The sequence below is a fragment of the Acipenser ruthenus genome, chromosome 5 (assembly GCF_902713425.1).
Source record: "Acipenser ruthenus chromosome 5, fAciRut3.2 maternal haplotype, whole genome shotgun sequence".
NCBI classification, from domain to species: domain Eukaryota; kingdom Metazoa; phylum Chordata; class Actinopteri; order Acipenseriformes; family Acipenseridae; genus Acipenser; species Acipenser ruthenus.
In genome coordinates, this window is record NC_081193.1 from 82,932,334 (window position 1) to 82,954,610 (window position 22,277).

Here is a 22,277-nt window from a genome sequence, read left to right on the forward strand (position 1 = left end):
TTCCACAAACATGTTCCAACGTGCAGATGTGCAGAACAATATTTTGGGAAAACATGATATAATTATTATACTTAATTACAGAATAAATATAAAGTGCAAAATACTGTTAAATAAATCTCTTAATTATTTTCTGAAAACCAATCTTTATTTGACCCGACTTAAATACATCTGGTAACGTACTGTACAGAACATTTGAAGTTTAATTTGACAGTTCATTAAGAACATAAAATGTATTTGCAATATATATATATATTTATTAATTACACCTTGAGATCAGTGACTGTTGTACTTTTGGTAGTCCAAGAAGTCGTTTAAAATCAGGAGTTGCAAGGGTCTTTGGAACTCCATCCCAAACCACGTTGGGAATGTTGCCACAGTCGAGTCTTAAATCAAATTTAAAAAAATATTTGTTTGCATTAGCTTGTTCTTGAGCTGGACTGACTGGCCAATGGCTTTTATTATTTTTTATTTTATAAAGTTTTTACTGTAAAGCCCCCTGGGATGCTCTGTTACATATCAACTAAAGAGAGACTGTAATTGACAGTAATGTTATTAAATAGGCTTACAGTATTTGCTTCTACCTAAACTGGGCCAACAGGATTATTATGCTTAATGATTGTTCTGAATATTACCAGTAACTGCAAAAGTTACCTTTAATGGTATAAAACCTACATGTAATAATTAGTATAAACAAATTAAGACATTTTTTTTAAAGACCACCATTCTCAATGACTTTGTCTTGGTCTATAAGATGTTTCTGTAGTATACAGTAAATACCCTTGCAAACGATCATCTACACGAAAAAAAAACATTCTGTCAAAGAAAGTGGTGTTTTTACAATGTACTTGTAGGGATTAATTCTCCAATGTATTTAAATTCGCAAATACCTCAAGAACTTCCTCTGGGGGTAAGTTTGTTCCTCCTTAACTACATATTTTAAGGATCAATTTCACTACAAAAGATACAGTCACTTTCATGTTTTTTTTTTTTCCCCCCCATTTGAGACAAGCCTAACAGTAGGACTACATTCCGTGTAAGGTTTACTAACTATTTACTTAAATTTAGTCCAGTAAATAAAAGTATGATCTGGCTAAACATATATTATCATAATATATTTAATAAAAAGCATCAGCTTTTACAGACAGATACATTCCTATTTGGTTTACAAACTTCTGTGCAAAATAAACCAAGAAAAGAATACTTTTTTTTTTAATGATGCCTGATACAGAATAGTTATCTATTGTAAAACGTTTATTATTATTATTATTATTATTATTATTATTATTATTATAAATGGGCTAAAATTGATCCTACGATACAACTGAAGACTGGTTGAGTTTTTTGTTTCAAATTGCTTCAGGTTGTCACTTTGTTATGGCAACTTACCAGTATGTACTGTAAAGCACTACAATATTTTTTAACCTTTTTTTATAATCATGAGGACAGTTACAAAAAATTTAAAAAAAGGAATTTACTTTTGAAATATGCTGTGCATTTTCATATGCCACAGTTCATATTTTATTTGTTATACAAAAGTATTAATATTTTCAAAATGTCATGAATAGGATGCATCTTTGGCCCTCTTAGCTTTCTTTAGTATATCACATTTCTTCCTGTTTGGTCTCCTACACCTCTCGTCAATGCTAGGTATACATTCATAATGCCACACTTCTTCCATCTTGTCCACAGGGTACACTGCTTCCACATAGTGACGGATCAGTCTTAGTCGGACTGGGTCTAGCTGCTTTTTGTTACAAGCACCGGAGTGGTTGTATTGTAGTCTGAGATTTTCAACAGTAAAGAGCTCTTGGAAGAGTCTTACCAAAAGTCGAGCAGCAAAATTGCCGACAGACAGGCTCTGCTGCACTATCTCCCTAATCTCTGCATTGGAAAGCAGGTAGACAGAAGGGACTGCAAAATCAACAGGGGGCACGGCTAGCTCCTCCAGTGGTATTTTGCAGAAATCTTTTGTGCTTCTTTCAGGTGGCAAGGGAGGTCCCTCAAATTCCTCTCTGAAGCGCTCAGTGTTCAAAGGAAAACCGTCAAAATCTCTACTGTCAGACTCGGGTATGTATACCTTGCGCTGCTGTTGGTAGGAGCGCCTCTGTTCAGTATCCCTTCGGCGGCATCTTTCGTCCAGTTTTCCAACAAACTCTAAAGTCCACACCCTGTCATTTTTTGCTCGGGCGTAGAGCAACTGCACATAATACCTGATCAGATTTATTCGGACCGGATCCAGCTGTTTTTTCCCCAAGGTTCCGCTACAGTTGTAGTACTTCCTCATGTTTTCAGAAGTGAAGAGCTCAGGAAACAACTGAACCAGCAAGTGGGAAGCAAAGTTTCCGATGGATAAGCTACATTCGTAATTGTTTTTGATTTGTTCTTTGGTAAGAACATACTCTGGAGGGACTTCAAAATCTGGAGGTGGGAATTCAAGGCTGTCAAAATCAATGGGTACCAGGGAAACCTTTTTAAACCTCTTACCTCGCTTTTCAAACTCGCTGTCTCCAACTTTAACAATGGACACATCATCAGGTAAACTGGATGAGTCGAAGCTTTCATCTCTGGTGTGCTCTGACTCGTTTCCATTAGCATGCATGCCTCCAAGTTCCTCTTCCATTCTTTGCACACAAAGCTGAATCCAACTTTCCTCATCTTGAATATCAGGGAAGTATATTTCCATATACTTCCGGATTATCTGCAGCCTCTGCGGGTCAAGGCTTTGCTTCCCGGAACCGCTATAGCAACTGTACCCCTCAGTCATTCTCCCTCGCTGAAAGAGTTCTGGAAAAAGGCGGTGCATTAAGTAAACAGCAAAATCTCCAGGTGACGACGCTTCATCAAGATATTCAACAACATCCTGAGTATCTAAGATCAAGTCTGAGGCTGTGTTGTTGTTGGATGTCAAAGATGAACTCTCATCTTGCCCTTCCTCATCAATGTAATGACAAGCCTGAGGTTGCTCTGGCTCATAACATAGTGTTGTTGGTGCAGCTTTTTGACACTGCTGGCTACTCTCCATGTCCTTCTGTGCCCAGAACCTGTTAAAGAAGTCATTTATTTGAGGCAGACACTCCACCTGCCATGCATTACCGTTTTTGATTAACGGGTAGCACACTTCTACGTAGTTGCGGATTAGCTGCAAGTGAAGCGAATCAAGTTTTTTTTTGCTCACGATCCCGCAGGCGTTGCAGCACCTGTTGAAACCATCGACTGTAAAGAGCTCTGGAAAAAGCTGCACAAGCAACCTGCAGGCAAGGTCCCCGGGCAAGGATGTCTGCTGCATCAGCTGCTTCAGTTCCTCGCTGTTCAGCTGGTACTCGGGGGGCGGGTGGAACTCTGCCACTGTCTCTGGTGGGTTGATGCGCTTCTTTATTCTCGTCACCTCCAGCGAGAGCAGATCCACTTTGCTGTGAAGCTGCGTCATGCTGGAGTTCAGTGTGTTGAGAATGAAAAACATCTTTTCTATTAAAGAATACACGTTTGAATCACTGCTCGTGGTTTCTGGCGTGGCCACTATCACACTGGGCTCCCTCCTGTTGTGTTCCCCTACTTTTTTGGGGAGTACAAGGCTGTTGTAGTTCACTCTTTCTCTGGGTTCATGCGGTGAGGTGTGCTGATCCAGGCCTGGAGTGTTTTTCTTCTCTGTTATTTTGTGTGAAATACTATACAGGGGTTTCCTGTAAGAAGCTTTTGTTTTCTCATTAGGAAAGTCTTTATTCTCACTCAGGGACATCATGTTTGAAAGCCTCAATGTACCTGTGCAGCCCATGTTTCTCTGAACTGCCTGCAGGTGCTCAGTAGTCTTAAACCCATGACACATTCCCTTTAAAAGCAGAAAAGTCTTAATTAGTCATGTTTATATAATACATATTACTATATCCATCTATATTCTAGCTCTCTGACTATCAAAACTTTACATATTTCAAAAGCGCTGCCATTTTACTCAGTTAATATTTTCTTACTTGCATTCATATAGCACTAAAATGTAACGTAATACACTCTTAGACAAACGTTTCAAGAAGAAGTATTTATCATAATTGCCTAGGAATTTACTTAGTTTCTTTTTAATACTTAGTTATTTTCATAAGAAATAACAGAAATAATCTGGGGTTTCACAAACCAACAGCCCCATAACGGCTCAGATTGTAAATGCTGCACAGCACCACTTTTCCATTTGACTATAAAAAACTAAACTTAACTACCGGTATGTAGAACACAAAATAAATGAAAGGTTTTTTCTTTCCTATTAAGATTTTTTTTTTGCATTGCTCCCAAACATGTGAGATTACTTTTCTTAAATATTTTTAATAATGTAGCTTTTAAGGGTAAAAAGAAAAATACCACAGGGCTGCTGTGTAACAGTTCTATGCAAAAGAAACCAGTGGAACAACTATGTTCTACTAAAGATAAACGTACCTCTGCTGCAAATTTGATTTTTTTCTTACTGGTGGGCATGTCTTGTTCATTGCCTGGACCATCTTCCACAATCTGTGTCTGCGTCTGGGTCCTTTTTTTAGTAATCTGGAGACTAGTGCATGGCAACATTAGCTTGTGACCTTCCGTTATTTTACACCCTGCTGTGCAGTCTATAGCTGTATCCTCCATTTTTCTTTCTATTTTAACACAGTGAACTGCTCTTCTCTCTGAAAAGAATAAAGAAAGAGCCAAAGCATGTGGTCTTTTAAACCATGTAACAGTAAAGGGGTTCTTTTTTTTACAGGAACTTAAAGTAAATAAAAGAATACAGCTGTGTACCAAGCATAAAAAAAAACCTCAAACAACCAAATACAGGAGCCATATTAGGTCTGAGGTCAACGTTGTGGTCAACAACACATTCAGCATGCAGGGTTTATAGAACCATGCAAAATGAAGTTGCCAACTATTACTGTGGGGACGGATCTGCTAATTCCTTGAAACCTTTTATAAACATATAGAAAATGTCTTGCTGTACTATGCATTTAAAACTTATATGCAAAAGTTTGTATCAGAAGTGTTTTTCTTTGTTTTAAATATGTCCAACAGTAAAACATAATCTGAGGCTTTGGTTACCTTAACTTGCACCAAAAAGACACCACCTGCTAAGAACACTGAATTGCACTACATTGTACAAACACAAACATACAGACACACGCAAAGGTCCAAAAGATGACATTCCTTACCTTTCTCTGATATTTCACCCTCTGAATCCTCCCCATACTCAGAAAAGTTCATTTTCTAGAAGAAAAAATGAATAACAATCCAAACTGATGAGAGAGAAACACAATGTTTTTAAATCTACCCATTGTTACTGGTTTTGAACCCCCCCCCCCCCCCCCCCCACATATCTTTCATAACGTTGCATTCCTCATATTTTAGATGGCTAAATGATTGGGCTTGACAATGTTGGTCAAGGTTATACTGTTAGAAAAACAAGCACTGGCTTCTCTATGTCTATTATTATTATTATTATTATTATTATTATTATTATTATTAATAATAATAATAATAATAATAATAATAACGCATTTTGATTTAAAACAGATGCAGACCAACATGCAGTGGAATGATGTATAACATCTACTACAGCCAGCAGTTTAACATCATGGCTGAAAAAGAGAGACATTGTCATCTTTTATTGGTCTTAAGAAGTGAGAATGTGTAGTTTTATTAAGAATGTGTTTTGTGCTGCTACTAGCAGCAACATGAAAGTGCCATTTAAAGTAAAGAAAATTTGCTTTTTTACATTTACATTTATCACAATTTACATTTATACATAAACATTAGGAACTCCAGTATGGCAATTTAATGTTGCTTCTGCATTTGTGTATTTCAACAAAACAGCAGTCACAGTGTTAACAATACATTTCCTAATGTGTGTCACAGTTAATCTAGCAGTATTTCAATCTATTATCAATGTTTAAACTAATATATCTACTTTAGTAATTGAATAGCTAGCAAATAAACACCAGGGCTACGTTATTCTACAATTTCCACTTGCATGTTTTCACACCAGCACAGAAGAGGCGCTGTGACTCTTCGCTGAACATCATAACTTGCCACACCACTTCCTCGTTCTTCCACTACCTGCCTCAACCCACGGGAGGTGTCTTTTTTTATTTGCTAAATCCCAAAGTCAATATCTCGAATGGAGGCTGTGTGATGTTACAAATAAAACGCAGAGGATCACAATGACACACTATTTGGTATTTAAATGAATTTATAATTGCGTGACGAGTCAAGAAAAGCTCCGCAGTCTCGTGGTTCTTTCTCTCTCTCTCTATCTATATCTCTCAGAATAATGCACTTAATAGCCCCATTAAAAACTTTCTGTATAACTCACCTGAGTCAATTTTAATGAATATGCAAATGTGAGCTATGCGACAAATAAAGGATAGTATTTAAAGAAACGCCGTAAGGGTTGCCCGTGTTCTTGTCTGTTGTGTTTTTCTTGTGTCTGTGCCTTCTCGCGTGACGTGACCGTACTCGCCCGTGCTGTGTCATTTCCGCACAGCTGTGGGTGTCTGTGGGAGAAAAATCCAGTCAAACGGAGGATGGTCGAAGCCTGTGGTATCGTAGTTTTCACTAATTTAGGGTTACAGAAGGCAAACTAGAAATGTGGATGTGCTATGGAATTGGGTGCCTTAGTTATTATACGCTCTTTTACATTTGTTATTTATTTATTTTATTTTTTTACCACGCGCATAACATGACAACATATGCAAGGTCGTTTCGTGCACGAGAATAAAGATACAGTTCTGCTGTGTCGTTCACAAAACATCACAAAAACCGGTTTGACGTTTTGATTACCATAATTTCTTCACAAGCAGTACTGTATGTGGTATGTCTCGATGCACAGGCGTAATTACACAGGGGACATGCCCCCCTCACTTTTTCAATGATGGGGAAATGTCCCCCTCTTGCATGAGTACTGAAACTTTTATTTCACGATAATGTATTGGTATAAAAACTCGTCAGTATAGAAGTCATTGGGAAGAAAAATAAGATGTTGTTTTACTACAAGGATCTGGTTCAGGCTCCACTGACCCGTAATGTTGATCCAAGCCTGGAGCTGCACACACCTTAGCTAGGGAAACTGACCGATGAGAAGTGAACATGAGTGACACGTATTTTAAGACCCTGGCTGACACATTTGTACACACGCTGAGATCACAGTAACGTTGGGGGGAAATGGCAAACTGGTGGATAGAGGAGGGTGCACTACGCTGCTGTATCCAAAACACAGGACAATGGTTTAGGTTTGTAATTCACCGTACCTCGTGTTATTTACTAATGTTATCACACTGAGGTTTCTGTCTACTTACAGTTTAACTTTTCATTTTAAATTGAAACAGTAAACTGAAAACAGCCAAATGACCTTTGTGTCTTGTGCATATAAATGTAAACATCAAAAATGAATCACGATATCACACATCGCACAGAACATTTGTCAATGTTTCAAAAGCATGTAACACAGTATTTATATTTATTGTGTGTTTTTTTATTTATCACATTGTTTTTGCACTTACTATTATAACTACTTTTGCGCATATTTCTATGTAGTTGATGGTGTAATGCCGTGTTTTTTTTTGTCAATTAGTGTGTGTTTGCTTTCTTTTGAGCTCGGTGTACGTTATTGTCGATACACTGCAATTTGATGTTCAAGCTGAAATTACTTTTAAGAACACCCTTTATTATATCATTAGAGTACTACCATCATTTTAATATCAAAACTGTATTTATCTGAAGTATTTCAATTGTGGGGAAACCTCAATGTTTCTAGAAATCTATTTCAAGGGCAATTCTCATCCCTCTCATTTAATCTGCATTATGTCCCACTCGCTCTACGGCTCACCGCTGCCTCAGGGGCCAGTTCAAGGGATCTGATCCGGGATCCAGACTTCAGTCTGAGCGGCTTCAGGGCTCTTCGAAGACTAAAGTCAGAAGTGACCAAATAATACATCTATTTGCCACACTCCTCACTCATCATTGGGCCAACAATGTGTTGTTTTGAATGATTACCGCAGGAATGTGTTTGTATCTTTTAATTAGACATAAAAGGGATGCAATGATTTGTTATACTTGTTTGTAACATGTTTTATTATTTCAGATAGAATAATCTCCAGTTGATCTTCATCAGCAGTCTTGTGTAGTGCGCATAGCATTTGAAAATCAGGATACTTACCCAAAGAGCTACTCTGCATTTATATTGTCACAAACTGACTTAAAACAAGCCGAGGGAACATTCATCACTGTTTTCCATACATTTAAAAATGATTAACCCTTAATCTTAAAATATTTTTTCACATTGCATACCCACATGCACATGTACACTTTCTTTCTACCAGGGGGGTTGAAATATTTTCAAATGCTTGCAAACTTAAGTTAGGTCTCCACTCTCGAATTTTATGAATGGATCTCACAGAAATCGTGCCATGCTGTCAAAAAGTCCTTCAGAAGATGCACCCCGAGGACACCTCACTGCTCTGTTCCAAGTGGAATCCTAAGAAAGTAACCCCTCTTAGTGGTTGAACGAATGGTGTAATGAAATCTGTTTGCTGTGCTAGCTGTCTCCAGATTGGGCTGTAATTACACCACAGAAGGAAGAAAGGTAGCTGAATCACAATCTAGATCATTTATATAAACTCAGCCTTCTTGTTAACGCTGCTCTCCGGTTGCATGCATGCAAACCACAAAAATCATCTCTGAACAAAATAGAGACAGTGTCAGGTTGCAGGCTTTGATATACCTTATATGCTTTCTGTCATTGCCATTCTATTGTTCTAGACTTTAAACTCTGCATCCTTGGGTTTAAATGGCCTATGTTTACCCCCCCCCCCCCCCCCCCTATATATATATATATTGTAAATGTCACAAGTGTACACCCATATCCTCAACAGTCCCAATATTATATAGACAGGCTAAATACATTGATTATTTTAAATCACTTTTAATACACAAGAGTAATTTTATATACCGGTAATTAACACGTCATTTTATATCCACATTTGTGGACCAAGGGCCTGAAAAGGATATAGAATAATATTAAAGCTACAAAGTTAAGACAAATGTTACATTGATCATTGTCTGGTGAAAACATTTGTCTAATTTTCAAACTATAGTTTTAGCTGCACTGAAAAATAATTCTGCTGGTATATAAAAAAATGTTCTCCAGTGTCATTACAAAAAACATACATATAATTATGGCATGTGCTGCAGAATACAATTTGCAAAGCAATCTATCAGGGATGTTTGCTGTCTTCAGCACATTAATATCTTGTTTTTAAATTCCCTTACAGCAGTACATTAATATTTTAGTAAAAATGCTGGAGGATGCTTTTAAGAATCGCTGGTTTGCTTGAAGCAGATATCAGGTAAGAGCAATTTACCTTTTTACAACACAACACAGAAAAGCAATGAAATGTAAACATAACCTTTTGAAATGTCAAACTCTTCTTTTGAAACTAACAGTTGATAAAACATTCATTCATTGAATCGTCCTTCATGTTGATAAATGTGAATCGAACATTGCAAACCAATGCCAGTCTATGAGGCAGGGCAGCAAGTGTTTTCAGTGACACCTGCAGCTTCACACCCCCTCTGTCCTCACAAGTGCAAGAAAACCACAGGCCACCACACTGGCGCCATCGCTGGCTGTGTCCAATCAATAAGGACTTATTTCCTGTCCATTTGCGGAGGTTACAGCAGCGAGTCATTAATTATTTCTGCCGGTACAGCTTCAAGTGTACTTCTGGCATGACAAGTGAAAGCTGTTTGACCTTTTTGTGTTTTTGTTTGCTGCCACACAGAATAAAAATGCTGTGTGCTCAAAGCCGGCATAGTTTAAATGTAATAAAGCAAATAAATGAAATACGAAACTTTACATACAAAATACATACTTTAATTATTATTTAAAATACACGTTCACATATACACAGTATAAACAGTATTTATTTGTTGGTACTGTATTATAAGTCTCTGTTCTTTTGCATCAGAATTTGGTTACAGCAAAGGCAATACTTTCCAATGCAGATCTGGCCTCAGAGGGCGGGAAGCACTTTAAGGCCTCAAGTGCTTTGTTTCCATGGTAACAGCACAAGTCGATTGCAGTGCTCACGCCTTTGCCAGCCTTGATTGCTCTCCACAACTTACAAGAAAACAAACAAACAAACAAAAAATATATATGACCTACTGCAGTAAATTAATGCACTATTACATTATTCAGAATACTGAAGATTTCATGAATAGTCATCAGCATATCAACAACATTCACACGCACGTTCCTTATTGTTTTGCAGTTTACTATTTTGTTTTCCAGAGGTTATTTTCACTTTGACTCAAGTAAAAGTAATTTCTTCTTGCCATAACACGAATAAATGTTCCCACCTGACCCTTATGCATTCTTTGCAGCACATCAGTAACATTGTGATGTTACGTGGGATCACATTACCTTATAACACAGATGAATGGGACCAAAAACATCCATGACACTTATTGTGCAATGAGTTTCACCACAGTCGAAGTGAAAAAAAAAAGTCTACAAAACAAAATGATTAACAGCAAGTCAGCGTTAACAAAACAATCTAACCCTTTAAATGTCTCGATGAGATTTATAAATGTAACATTAATACACAGATATAGGTCATTTAATTTATTCTGTAAACTCAAGTCTGAAATGTGTTTCTCATACAGAATTATGTTTTATTTTCTCCTTAAATTGCTCCAAGGTATGGGCTGGTATTTCCAAAAGAAAAAATAAATGCACTGTAATTCCTAATCGTGCATTGGCTGCAACTACAGAACACCAAATGCATATTAATCTGAAGGCTAGAGAAAAAACAAAACAAGTTACTTTGTTTCTAACAACAATGCCAGTTGGGGTAATTAGAGAGGCTTTTTAAAGCACCATTTTCAAAACAGAGCCTGGAAAAACATGAATCGCAATGAAAGCCATTGATACATGCAGTAATTCATATTTTCTGTTACAAGCATTCTCACTAAAAGAATATTTTTGCTCAAGGCAGTAGTTTAAACAGATGCAGGAGCAAATTCCCTTTAAAAACATCTGCAGGTAGCAGCTTAATACCACCAGCCCTAGAACACCCCAACACTAACATGTTTGGCATTTCCTGGCATTTAAATTTAACCTTCTTAGGCAACCTTGCTGATGCATTATTAGTCTCATTTTTTTTTTTTTAGATTTTATAATAAAACTGCTGTCGATTTTCCCCAGGAAATAATGTACTGCTACCTCCGTCTTTTCCATCACAAATTAAAATAACAAGAAAAGGTAGAAAAAGGTTGATGCTGCTGATGAGCTACTAACCTTTTGTTCTCTAGCTTTAACCTCTAGCCTTTTGCTTCAAACTACAGTTGCTGAGCAGATTCAAGCTTACCACACTGTAGTGTATTAGATGCCACGTGTTCCCATACATACCAGTATTTGTAACAAGTAGTAAAATCAGTGGTTATGTCAATCGCCATCTCTGCTCTGCAGTACCTCATTTTGCCACTAGGTAGTCCAAGATCACTGCTAAATCGGGGTCTATGAAACCAGCAGATAGAGTGCCACTGAAGATTTACTCTGTGTGTTCATGTAGTGCCTTTCAGTCTCTTCCAGAAATAGGTTCGGTGTTTTATGAATAGTGGTCACAATTTCAGTTGCTGCACTATATGAAAGCGCTGCTGTATATATTCTTCCTCCTCATCTCCGCTTTTCTCTTTGAACAGCCCATGCAGATCTTAGTTTGGAAAACAGCAGAAGCATTTTCTTTTTACAGTCCCTTCATTACAGCGCATCACATGCATTTGCCCTCAAGCTAGGAACAGCCTACTTTTATTCTTGTTTTCATTTCATATAAGGAAGCAGCTGTGCATGGCAGTGCTGACTGCTAAGCTAACCATCTCATTATGAAAATGCCCCCAGTGTTTTACCTGATCAATTTGGTGAGTCCATCCTTCACGGCCAATCGTTTCTTGGTGCAGGATGACAGGAGCTGAATTTAAACTAAAAGACACAGTGTCACTCGAACTACCTTTAAGAAAGGGCTGCAGGTCCGAGTTCAACTGGGGAAAAAAAGACGATGAGACCAAGTTTAGAAGCTATAAGAAAAGAGGACAGTCACTTGACAGCTTGTGATGAGGTAAACAGCTCAACACAAAGCTAGATGGAGAACTGAACAAGGCTAGATTTCCTTCTCTGGACTACTAACATTTTAAATTCGGTTCCATTACTGTCTTAGATACTGAAGACTTCTTGTTGAGCTGTCACAGAACCCAGCAGGTAACAGAGACCTCCAGAGTTCAGGGACACCAACTATCTACGTGGTTATCCTTCCAAGCCTGCCGGAAGCAAATGCAAAGATCAGCAACTAATCACGACCGGTAGAGTCGCTATTAGACTAGCCACTGAGGACCCTCTATCTGCTTGACAATGGAACCCTTCATTGGTGTCCATATTATGCATATTAAATGTGTAGGCATCATGGGACCCTGGTGTTGAAATGAGTCAGAAAACTTTAGATTTGTTTTACTTCTGAACAAGAATCTGAAGTGGCAGGTGTTTCACGTTCAGACTAGCTGCAATAACAAAATTCAGAGTATTGGTTTCTGGCTTCTGTCTCACATGTTACTGTAATGTTGGGCGTTTACATGCACGTTTATCTGTATGCACTGCCCTGAAGGTCAACCAAATCACTGCACAAAGTCATTAACACATTGCACAGGATCACTGGCTGTTAAAGGTCAAGCTATTTTAGATGCTTGCTGGAATCGAATAAGATGTAAGAGATTTTAACTTCTGTGTGGTCCAAACGGTTTTTCAATGTGGACCTAAAGTATACCACTAGCTCAGAGCAAGAACTCAGAAAAATAGCTGATGGCTGATTTATGTTTCGATATTAAAACTTTAAATGCGCATGGTTTAGAAATGCAGCGTAGCCAGCAATATATGGTGCGCTAAACTTTTGTATACAATCTTTGGTTTTGCTTAAGTCACTGTATTAAGAGTCATTCAAACAATATAATAATTATTTAAACAATATAAATGAACAAAATAGTATTTCATGAACCTCTTCTAGACAGTTGCAGTCAGATTCAATGCATTCAACAAGGCTGTTGGTCAGATGTATTGAATGGACCCCCATTATCTTTTACTCAGCATGGCCCAATTTTTCTCTCTTTTAAAAAAACAAAACAAAAACAAAACTGTTTGTCATCCTCTTTCCCCCTGCAGGACACACTTAATCTATTAAACCAAACTTTCATTTATTTCAAGCTGTGCTAATGCTCAGTAAAAAGTTTCCAGTATGCATGAAAAGCAATTACTTCACCTTGTGGCCGAGGGACATGTGTTTGCCGTACTGAAATGCCAATGCTTGGGCCTTGGCGTCGTGTTTAGCTAACTCCATTGCTGCCTGACAGCTCTTTGCCAGCAAAGCACCATGGGATAAAAAGGCCTGCTCCTCCCATGAAGCTATTTTGATGTTATCCGTCATGTTGTTCTCCTAAAATAAAAATAAAAAAGAGTTAACTAACTGTGGTGCTTCTTTAGCTTCAATAAAAAGACTAACATTATATTCACTCCTGCCCTCTCCACTTCTAAGTCAACCTTCTAACACATTTTGTCTTGTATCAGCAGAATTGTTTGATATCAGAAGTCAACACCTGTAATGAAACTTGACTGAGAGACTCATAGAATACAGACGTATACCAAATGTCAAGACACAACCTCAAAGTGTGTGGTATTGATACGATCAGTACCTTTTTACTGAATATCAAATTTAATGGAACTTCAGCAAGCCTTATAAACCAGCTGTGTACGGCTAAGGACAAATGTTTTGCATCACCTAGAATTTTAAGATTGAGACATCATTAAAAATAAAAAATAAAACTATGTGAATGTTAAGTATATGGAAAACTACAAAGTGGTATGTAATTCAATATCTAACGTAACATTATTTAGCAGCTTTCATTTGACTTTATGAAGCTAAATTTGTTCATTCTAGAGGGTGATGCAAAACATTTGACCATGTATGATGACAATATCTCAAAGTGTGTTGTCTCTATCCAGCAGGAACCTAAAAACATCACCTGATCTTAATATGGCAGCCATGTTAGGTCAAAGGTAAACGTCAAGGTCACCAACACATTTAGCATGCTGTGTTTTTATAACTCTGAAAATGTGAAGTGAGTGACTCAAACATCCCAAGCATGACCTCGAGTTGTGTGCTGAGCTGTTTACTGTATCAATGCATGACCTCGAGTTGTGTGCTGAGCTGTTTACTGTATGAAAGCATGACCTCGAGTTGTGTGCTGAGCTGTTTACTGTATGAAAGCATTACCTCGAGTTGTGTGCTGAGCTGTTTACTGTATGAAAGCATGACCTCGAGTTGTGTGCTGAGCTGTTTACTGTATGAAAGCATGACCTCGAGTTGAGTGCTGAGCTGTTTACTGTATGAAAGCATGACCTCGAGTTGTGTGCTGAGCTGTTTACTGTATGAAAGCATGACCTCGAGTTCTGTGCCGAGCTGCTTAGTGTATGAAAGCATGACCTCGAGTTGAGTGCTGAGATGTTTACTGTATGAAAGCAAGACCTCGAATTGTGTGCTGAGCTATTTACTGTATGAAAGCATGACCTCGAGTTGTGTGCCGAGCTGTTTACTGTATCAAAGCAGTATCCCAAAGCGGTGGTCTTATTCATCCAGAAGCCATTACCTCAAGATGGCAGCCATATAAGGTTACAGGTCCAAGCAAAGGCTACCATAAATATGAATTTGGCATCTCAAAACTGTTTCTGAGATAGGTGCAGTTGAAGAGGCAACTAGTTTTCAAAAACATAAGCATCCTATTGATTTGATTTAACAATAAGGCATTATTAGCAGTGTTATGAATGGGATTTGTACTACACATGCTTTAGACATGTTATTGTACTTGTGTTGCTGGGTACACAATAAAAATCACAGTAAATGCCTGTTATTACTCTCTAGTGAATGTTACTTTGGCAATAGTGCATTAAATACAGTATTTATATTACATATACAGTATGAGGGTTAATTCTGATATTTTATTGAAAGGTTGTTATCAGATTCCCCAAAATGTTTTGAAAGAGGCGGGGTAGGGACTTTAGTCCAGCACTGTGATCCACAGTATTGCATTAAACATCATGAACTGTAATTGCTTTCCCATGATAGGGGACAACAGCCAAGCAAGCGTTATGGTCTATCAGAAATATGCTGAGGATGCAACTGTGCAAGGCTTGTCCAATATTCTTACAACATATCTTGCTTATGTCAAGATATCTGTTTTTATAATTGCTCTAAACCTAGTTCACTACAAAATTACTTTAACATACTAACATATTAAGACCATTGGTGACTTGGGTCATTTTGTTAATGGTGGAAAAACGCACAAAGAAACAAATTTAATGGCTGACTAAAAAGCAATAGCAGCTGATCTTTTATCAGTATATAAAATATTATTCCACAGTTGTTGTTTTTTTATCTTACTACACTAAATAAAGCGTTTCCTTCCATGCTGCTGACCTCCTGCAGGTGAACAGCCCTGTTTAAGATGGTGAAGGAGTCTTACTTTACTTCACTATCTGTCCCACGAATGTTGTAAGTAACGTTCAGTTCAGCGAGTAGAAGAAGCAGCACAGAAATTACATTGCACTTGCTGTTTTTGTTGTTGTTGCTGTTTTAACATTTTCAGTGCAGTTTTTAGTTAATTTATTTTAACATTAAGCTATAACCAATTGGTCTGCTATAATACACCCCTACTAGTCTGTGTCCACTGAGTATTCAAAGCTGTTTATTTTGTATTTTATTTTATACTGTAGAAAATGTCCTGGGAATGAGTGAAAAACCTGTTTTCTAGTTAAATATCAGGGGGAACATTCGTCGATGGTCATAAAAGCATTGCATGTGTTTCTGTGCTTTGCAAATGCAAACCATGTAAAGCTGGTGTAGTTAACCTGTTTCAGTATGTCAAACCTACATACGGGCATTTTTCTGAGAGAACAATAATATTCTTGTTTGAATGTAATCTGTTTTGGAGATGAGCAAAACAACATGACAGCTAGCCATGCAGGCGTTTGGAATAGACGATCAAGAGCACCCAAAAAATTCACAAGCGAAGATTCAATACTGATATACCTGTATACCCGTCAATACCTGTATTACAATCAACATGGTCTTTTAATTTTAAAACTTTCTAGAAGTAAAAACAACTGAAACGCATCAAAATGATGTATTTTTCCTTTTTGGTATAATAATGTATGACACTACAGCTGTATAGAGTTCTCATAGTATATACCTTGCAACAAATCTCCTACAGTGTCTCTTACCTCCCCCTGTATAGAGTTTTCATAATATATACCTTGCACCAAGTCGCCGATAGCACTTGATAATAGTTCAACCACCTATAAGAAAAAAAAAGTAAATTCACTTAATGAAGCATTAAAACATAAAAAGAAAAACTACATTTCTGTGGACAGTAGACAGTAGATTTTATCATGGAACTAGGAACCATGTTGCTGTCCAGATCAACAGAACTGAATTCATATTGGCCCACAAACAGTATAGATATATAATTTGTCATAAAAAGCTTTTAGTGTGGGCGAGAGAGATTAATTCCTGTCCTCTTAAACAGACCTTCATCCAAACCATGTTTAGTTTCAGAAACATTTGTTCAAATATAAAGGCCACATGAAGTATTTACCACTGCAGCCCTCTAAACTTTAACCCGTCAGGCACACCTCAAAGAGTAGACAACGCGCCACATCATTTCCACAGTTCTCAATCTAATTTAATGGACGTAACCTTTATTTAACCAGGTCAGTTAAATACGGGTTACATATTCATAGACACTGGGGCAGGTGGGCACTTTGAATGGGGTAATGCCAAGTAAATGTTATACATATAAATAGACACTGGCATCATCCGTCTTATGCTTGATTCAAAATCAGGTGAAAGCCAGGGTGCTGGTTATTGAATTTATTTGAAAACAAGCAGGTAAGCTTATTGATATTCAATAGTTGATACAAACAGGTAACATGGAAACTAAGAAAACAATGCTGAATGCACACAAATAACATGAAACAGAAAAAGAAAAGCAAAACATGCATATGTTAAACTGATGGGGTTTAAGAATACAAAATAAAAGGATAATCAAATAAATAACACCCGCTTTAAAATGTCTGTAACGGTAAACTTCTTTACCAGACAACACTGCACAGCCTAGGCACATAAGATCCCACAATCAGCGGCTTAATGGTACTTTTAGATTTCCTTCAAAAAAGAGCCTCGAGCAACAGGAAATGATCATGGCGACAAGCAAGAACCGTCTGCCAAGGGGAAGAGTCCCTGTATCCCAGGAAATGTGACCTGGACATCACAGAGCTCATCATCAGAGTGTCCAATCTGAGGAACCACCACCTATTGACTTGATAGCATTGCTGTGTGCCCAAAGTAACCAGGGGCTGTTAGACTGTTACTAACAGGGCTTGTACACCACTATACAGAAGATGAAAAAGGACTACCATACAGTAAACCCTCCTACAGATTAGCTCAGCATGAACACTACCTGGAGATATGTATTTCCTTTGAATGGTCCGTACTTAAACACATCATATATTGTGTCTAACTTATGTGTGGCAGGGCAGCAGTGTGGAGTAGTGGTCAGGACTCTTGACCGGAGGGTCGTGGGTTCAATCCCAGGTGGGGGACACTGCTGCTGTACCCTTGAGCAAGGTACTTTACCTAGATTGCTCCAGTAAAAACCCAACTGTATAAATGGGTAATTGTATGTAAAAAATAATGTGATATCTTGTAACAATTGTAAGTCACCCTGGATAAGGTCGTCTGCTAAGAAATAAATAATAATAATAATAATTTTGTGGTTGTTCCTAGGGATTTGCATTATTTATAAAATGTGATTTTCTTTGCATAGCACATAGTTCCACCTTGTGGACATCTGCTGCAAATATAACTTTTTAAAAGATACCGGCACTGAACTTGCTGGTCAATCATTCCCTCCCCTTTCCCGAGCATGCTGTTTATTCTGCATGGCTCTCTGATGACACAGCATAGATTAGTTTTATTTCTTCTTATTACACCACTGTTATTAAGAACATTAGGCAGCCAGAAACACTTAAATAACTAGATACAGCTCATTATTCAAAATAGTCTGGCTCTCCATTCACCCATACAGAAGACATCTAATTAGCCTATTCTTGCTCTTTCCAATGGTTTGCAATTATCTTGAATACCAGTAATAGAAGAATATCTTGTTAAAACTGCAGTAGGAAGCAGGAAATGAAGAGTATAATATGTTATGCACAGGGGGAAAAAAGAAAGAGAAAAAAAGAAAACACCCTATTTTTCATTAAATCCAGAAGGTTTTTATTTAAAAGCCTGGTATAAATATAGTCCTTTCTGAGTCTCCTTGCCCTCTGGGTAACCAGATCCTTGAGGAAATATTGAAGCAACCCGAGCTCTCCCAGAAACCAGAAGGACAATGCTTCTACAGTGTTACCAGATGTGCTGTCTTAGTTTCCTTGGGAATAGAGAAAATGAGGGGCTTTTTTTGGAAAGTATCAGATAAGCTCCTTTCCCAAATCCAGGCAGATTGAGTAACCCCAACAGGTCTATGAAGGATTGTAACCCGAGCTGTGCTTCTAGATTGTATTACAGTTTATACAAGCAACATCCCCAGATTCCTTGGATGGCTGGGACACATAATACAGATCAATCACTCACTGAAAAATGTTATGGTTTGTGAAACAGTGCGAGCCTGGAGACCAGCAGCCTGGGTAACATGAAGAGGAATGCTGAAGACACTGGGTCCTGCTCTAAATGTCAAAGTGAACTTTTCATCCTTCTGCCTGCCTGCGGATAACTAAAGTATGCACAGGCCCTTCATTAAACATGGATACAGTTTAGTTGATCTGTCAGAGGTAGCCATTGTGGGCCGACTGATTTGAAGCTTGTCAAAATATGTAATTACTGTAAAGAACGAGTAGTGCCCCAGATTTAATTTTTTCGGTTCTTTTGGCACTGGGAATTACTCCTGCTACTGTGTGTCCTTTTGCAGTGTACAAATACAAACACACACAATACGGTAAATACAGACATACATATAGACTGCAAGTAATCATATCCTTCATCGGTGCCTCAAATGTACAGTACGACATACTGTAGCGGGTACAGAATGAATTGAAGACATGTAGGAAATATCTTGAATTCCTTATGATAGATAGACAGATAGAAATGTTACAGATAGTAATATGTTGAAAATACTATTATTATACAATTTCCTGTGAATTAAATGATATCTTCACTAATCTGCAGCAGTATTCCTCAGTAGATGGTGCTGTAATACCCATTGTGTCCACAATCAGCTTGCCTAGGTAACAGTGCTATAAGGCTCTGTGAAAATCGCGGAAATGTTCTTTTAAAATTCACGGCAGTATCGTATTTTGCGGAATGTGCACGGAATATAACACGGTTATAAATTACGTGTACATATTATTATTAATTATTTTCTAAACAGCAAATATACAGATAAATGCACTGACATCAAAATGAACATCAAAGTTTTTCAAGCACTTTACAATAGCTTGTGAAACGGTGTTAGCCCGTGTAGGTAAAGTGAATCTGCAAGGGCAGCTTTCAGTTCTAGTACATCAGGTGCTTGTTCACCATTTAGGTCTTGCAAAACAAATACAATGTGTAACCCATACCCATGCAATTCAATAATCTCCTGCTTGTGATACTCGGCAACTTTAGGTAAGTATTCACGGCTCAGCTGCACTGATCAAGGAATCGCTCCACCATTTGCTACACTGTCTGAAGAATTAACGTAACTGGTTGTCCAGATATTTGCGCAAACAAACTCCCCTGTCAGGTCAAAATTTAATAAGTGAACTTTTGGAATATGGGAAGTCACCGTTTTTTGTTTCTTTGCAAGTAAAGCAGTCGCAGTACTGCTCTGGATTTCCGCCTTTCTACTTGCTGTCAACAGACGAGTTTCGGTAGTCACCTCTACAGTAACGTTGCAGGACGTACAGAAGAGCTTACCTCCATCGCTGTGTAAAACTCCTGCTGGATACTGCTTTATGCGATCTGCTGCAGACACATTTTTAGCCTTCTTAGAGACATCCATTTTCTTGTTTACAGTGTAGTATTTTAATTTACCGCTTAGATTGTATATAGTCACATGACAATCACTGCACAGTTTCGTTAATGTGATTTTTTGTATGAAATACAAATAATTATGAAATATTTTTTATTTCTTAAGAATATTGTAAAAATTGCGGTATTGGGCTAATTTCACGATTTTCACAGGGCCTTAGCTATAATCTATGTTGACCACAAACATTTTGCCATACCACACTCCTTGAAACCCAGTAGAATTGTACTAAAGCTTACTTCAATCTTAAGGAGTGCTTGCATCTAACAATATCCATCTGTGAAGAACAAATATTGTGTAGTCAATAACACAGGAAGTACTGTATTTTTAATTAGACTAACATCCCTAAACTTTAAGCAAAACATCAAAGTCTTGACTGTGGCCCTCTCATGTCACACCAAAATGATTTCTCACTTACCCTGATACAATACCTTTTCTCATTAACAACGTGAATTACGCATACATCTCTGTTTGACGCTGACAAGGGTTATATTTACAACCTAAAAAAACATTAAGTATGTCATAAATCCTAAATAAGTTTGAAATTACAATACTTCTTGCTTTAAGTTATTTTTAATGGCCTGCCTTTTAATGGTCTGCAGTGAAACCCACCAGTGTTGCATTTTATTGCCCCCTCTATCTTTCCTTTCTTTCTCCCCTCACTTAAATTCCTTGCAGCGTCCAAAAGTCTTCTAAAAAATGTTCGCCAAGGTTTGCCATCCCCTGCAAATATGTTAGGCATGCTTTGCTAAGGAGTTTCCACCTTACAGCACCCAAAATGCATCAGCCAATAAATAACCTGTCTTTATGGCTCCATGCTATTGTTTCGATGAATGTGATGCTTGTGAAATGAGGTGGATTGATAGCAGATCCCTAGATTTATTCCCAGGCCTGAGACAGCACTGGTAGACCCAGTGCAGACTCCCACGACACACCCCTCTTTTTGCCATTTTGAAGTTTTGTTCAATAAAATGGGAATTTATGAGACAGAATAATGTCAGCGACTATCAAGAGCAGTAAACTTGTGTTTTAAAGTGGAACCCTAGGGGAAAAAAGCAAGAAAATTCAGCTCCAAGAAAATGACTGCATTTGAATATATATTTCATTTTTAATTGGCTAAAAACACGTGGAGGGGGGGGGGGATTCATAAAGCCACTTACTCCAACCAAGGCACCATTTACTCTAGTCACTGAGGCATTTTATTAAAGGGATCTTAGGCTTTCATAAGTTGTTCATTTCTAAATTGAATTATTTAACAGTGAAACATTTTCCTTCCACAAAGAAGTGGCTTAAATGACATTCATTAAAAATCAGTAAAAACTGTCACCTGTCTTACTCATTGTGAACATAAAAACTATTGAAAAAAATGTTCAGATAAAATACTTTATTTCAGTCTGACAAAACCACATGGCTTAAGATTCTTTCAGAGAATATACGATTTGAGTGTTTAAAGTTCTCGATAACCGTTTTTGTAACAAGTCGATATGCTAGTGCAATACCAGTACAAGATTCCCCTATCTGGCAGCAATGAAACAGGTAAGCTATCACTTGATACTGTAGTGTCCAGTGTCACGTCTTCATTGTATTCAATTTTCTCAGATAAAACCATAAGTACTATCAGATTAGAAATAAAAAGAATAGATAGTGTTTCTTCTTGGATGTCCAGTTACAAGCTGCAACCTCAAACAGAACAGTACTTTGGCGATTTGATATTCAAATTAAAGCCAAACAGGAGGCCGAAAGCACTGTGACCACTTTGCACTAAGACCTCTATGAATCCTTTTATTTTTCACCACAAGGAGGAGCTTTAGAGTGACAAGGACAACATTCAGACAAAAAAAACATACTGTTCTCTTCAGCGTGGATTAGGTCATAATATCCTATGCAGCACTGTACGTTTAAGATTTAGATTAATTCTATAGGTAGCTATGCCTGATACAGCAATTATTTAAAAGGCATTTCTGGATTTGATCCCAGCCATGAAGAATTACAGTACAATGTATAGGTGACACACACATAACTCCACTATCTTCCTAGTTCCTATTGAAAACAAAAACACATTTTAGAGCTACGTATTATAAAAACGTCTTCATTTTCCCAGCACAACA

At 37.6% G+C, this 22,277-nt stretch overlaps 2 protein-coding genes and 1 long non-coding RNA gene across 7 annotated transcripts in view; 1 reads left to right on the forward strand and 2 right to left on the reverse strand.

Annotated features, from left to right (window-relative positions):
* Window positions 1-123: 123 nt before the first annotated feature.
* Window positions 124-6,500, reverse strand: LOC117403289 (BEN domain-containing protein 3-like). Its single transcript, XM_034005329.2, has 4 exons — window positions 6,323-6,500; window positions 5,163-5,217; window positions 4,420-4,646; window positions 124-3,826 (listed from the first exon to the last, which is right to left on the reverse strand). Exons 2-4 carry the CDS (start codon window positions 5,212-5,214, stop codon window positions 1,556-1,558), a joined length of 2,550 nt encoding a protein of 849 aa, XP_033861220.2. The 5' UTR covers window positions 5,215-5,217; window positions 6,323-6,500; the 3' UTR covers window positions 124-1,555.
* LOC131737178 (uncharacterized) lies at window positions 6,499-13,312 on the forward strand. The gene is made up of 3 exons (XR_009328752.1): window positions 6,499-8,590; window positions 9,279-9,353; window positions 12,222-13,312. It is a non-coding gene; the product is annotated as an uncharacterized LOC131737178 (long non-coding RNA).
* The window catches only part of LOC117402861 (all trans-polyprenyl-diphosphate synthase PDSS2-like), a 44,402-nt gene continuing 31,983 nt past the window's right edge, over window positions 9,859-22,277 (reverse strand). Inside the window, exons 1-6 of one of the 5 annotated variants that reach the window (XM_059024641.1) lie at window positions 20,058-20,706; window positions 16,325-16,399; window positions 13,311-13,484; window positions 11,914-12,045; window positions 10,430-10,516; window positions 9,859-10,126 (exon numbers count right to left, since the gene is read on the reverse strand). In XM_059024641.1, the coding sequence (XP_058880624.1) occupies window positions 9,971-10,126; window positions 10,430-10,516; window positions 11,914-12,045; window positions 13,311-13,484; window positions 16,325-16,399; window positions 20,058-20,063 (630 nt within the window). In that variant the 5' untranslated portion in view covers window positions 20,064-20,706 and the 3' untranslated portion in view covers window positions 9,859-9,970. Of the gene's footprint in view, window positions 11,721-11,913; window positions 12,046-13,310; window positions 13,485-16,324; window positions 16,400-20,057; window positions 20,707-22,277 lie in introns of those variants that run through there. The other 4 variants (XM_059024640.1, XM_059024642.1, XM_059024644.1 and 1 more) reach the window with 4 other exon arrangements.

Bases quoted from the DNA above. Each gene is read 5' to 3' on its own strand.
- LOC117403289 (XM_034005329.2), bottom strand. From the start codon at position 5,214: ATGAACTTTTCTGAGTATGGGGAGGATTCAGAGGGTGAAATATCAGAG. The intron at 4,647-5,162 runs GTAAGGAATGTC...TATTCTTTTCAG, and splicing joins GGGTGAAATATCAGAGAAAG to AGAGAAGAGCAGTTCACTGT. The intron at 3,827-4,419 runs GTACGTTTATCT...CTGCTTTTAAAG, and splicing joins AAATCAAATTTGCAGCAGAG to GGAATGTGTCATGGGTTTAA.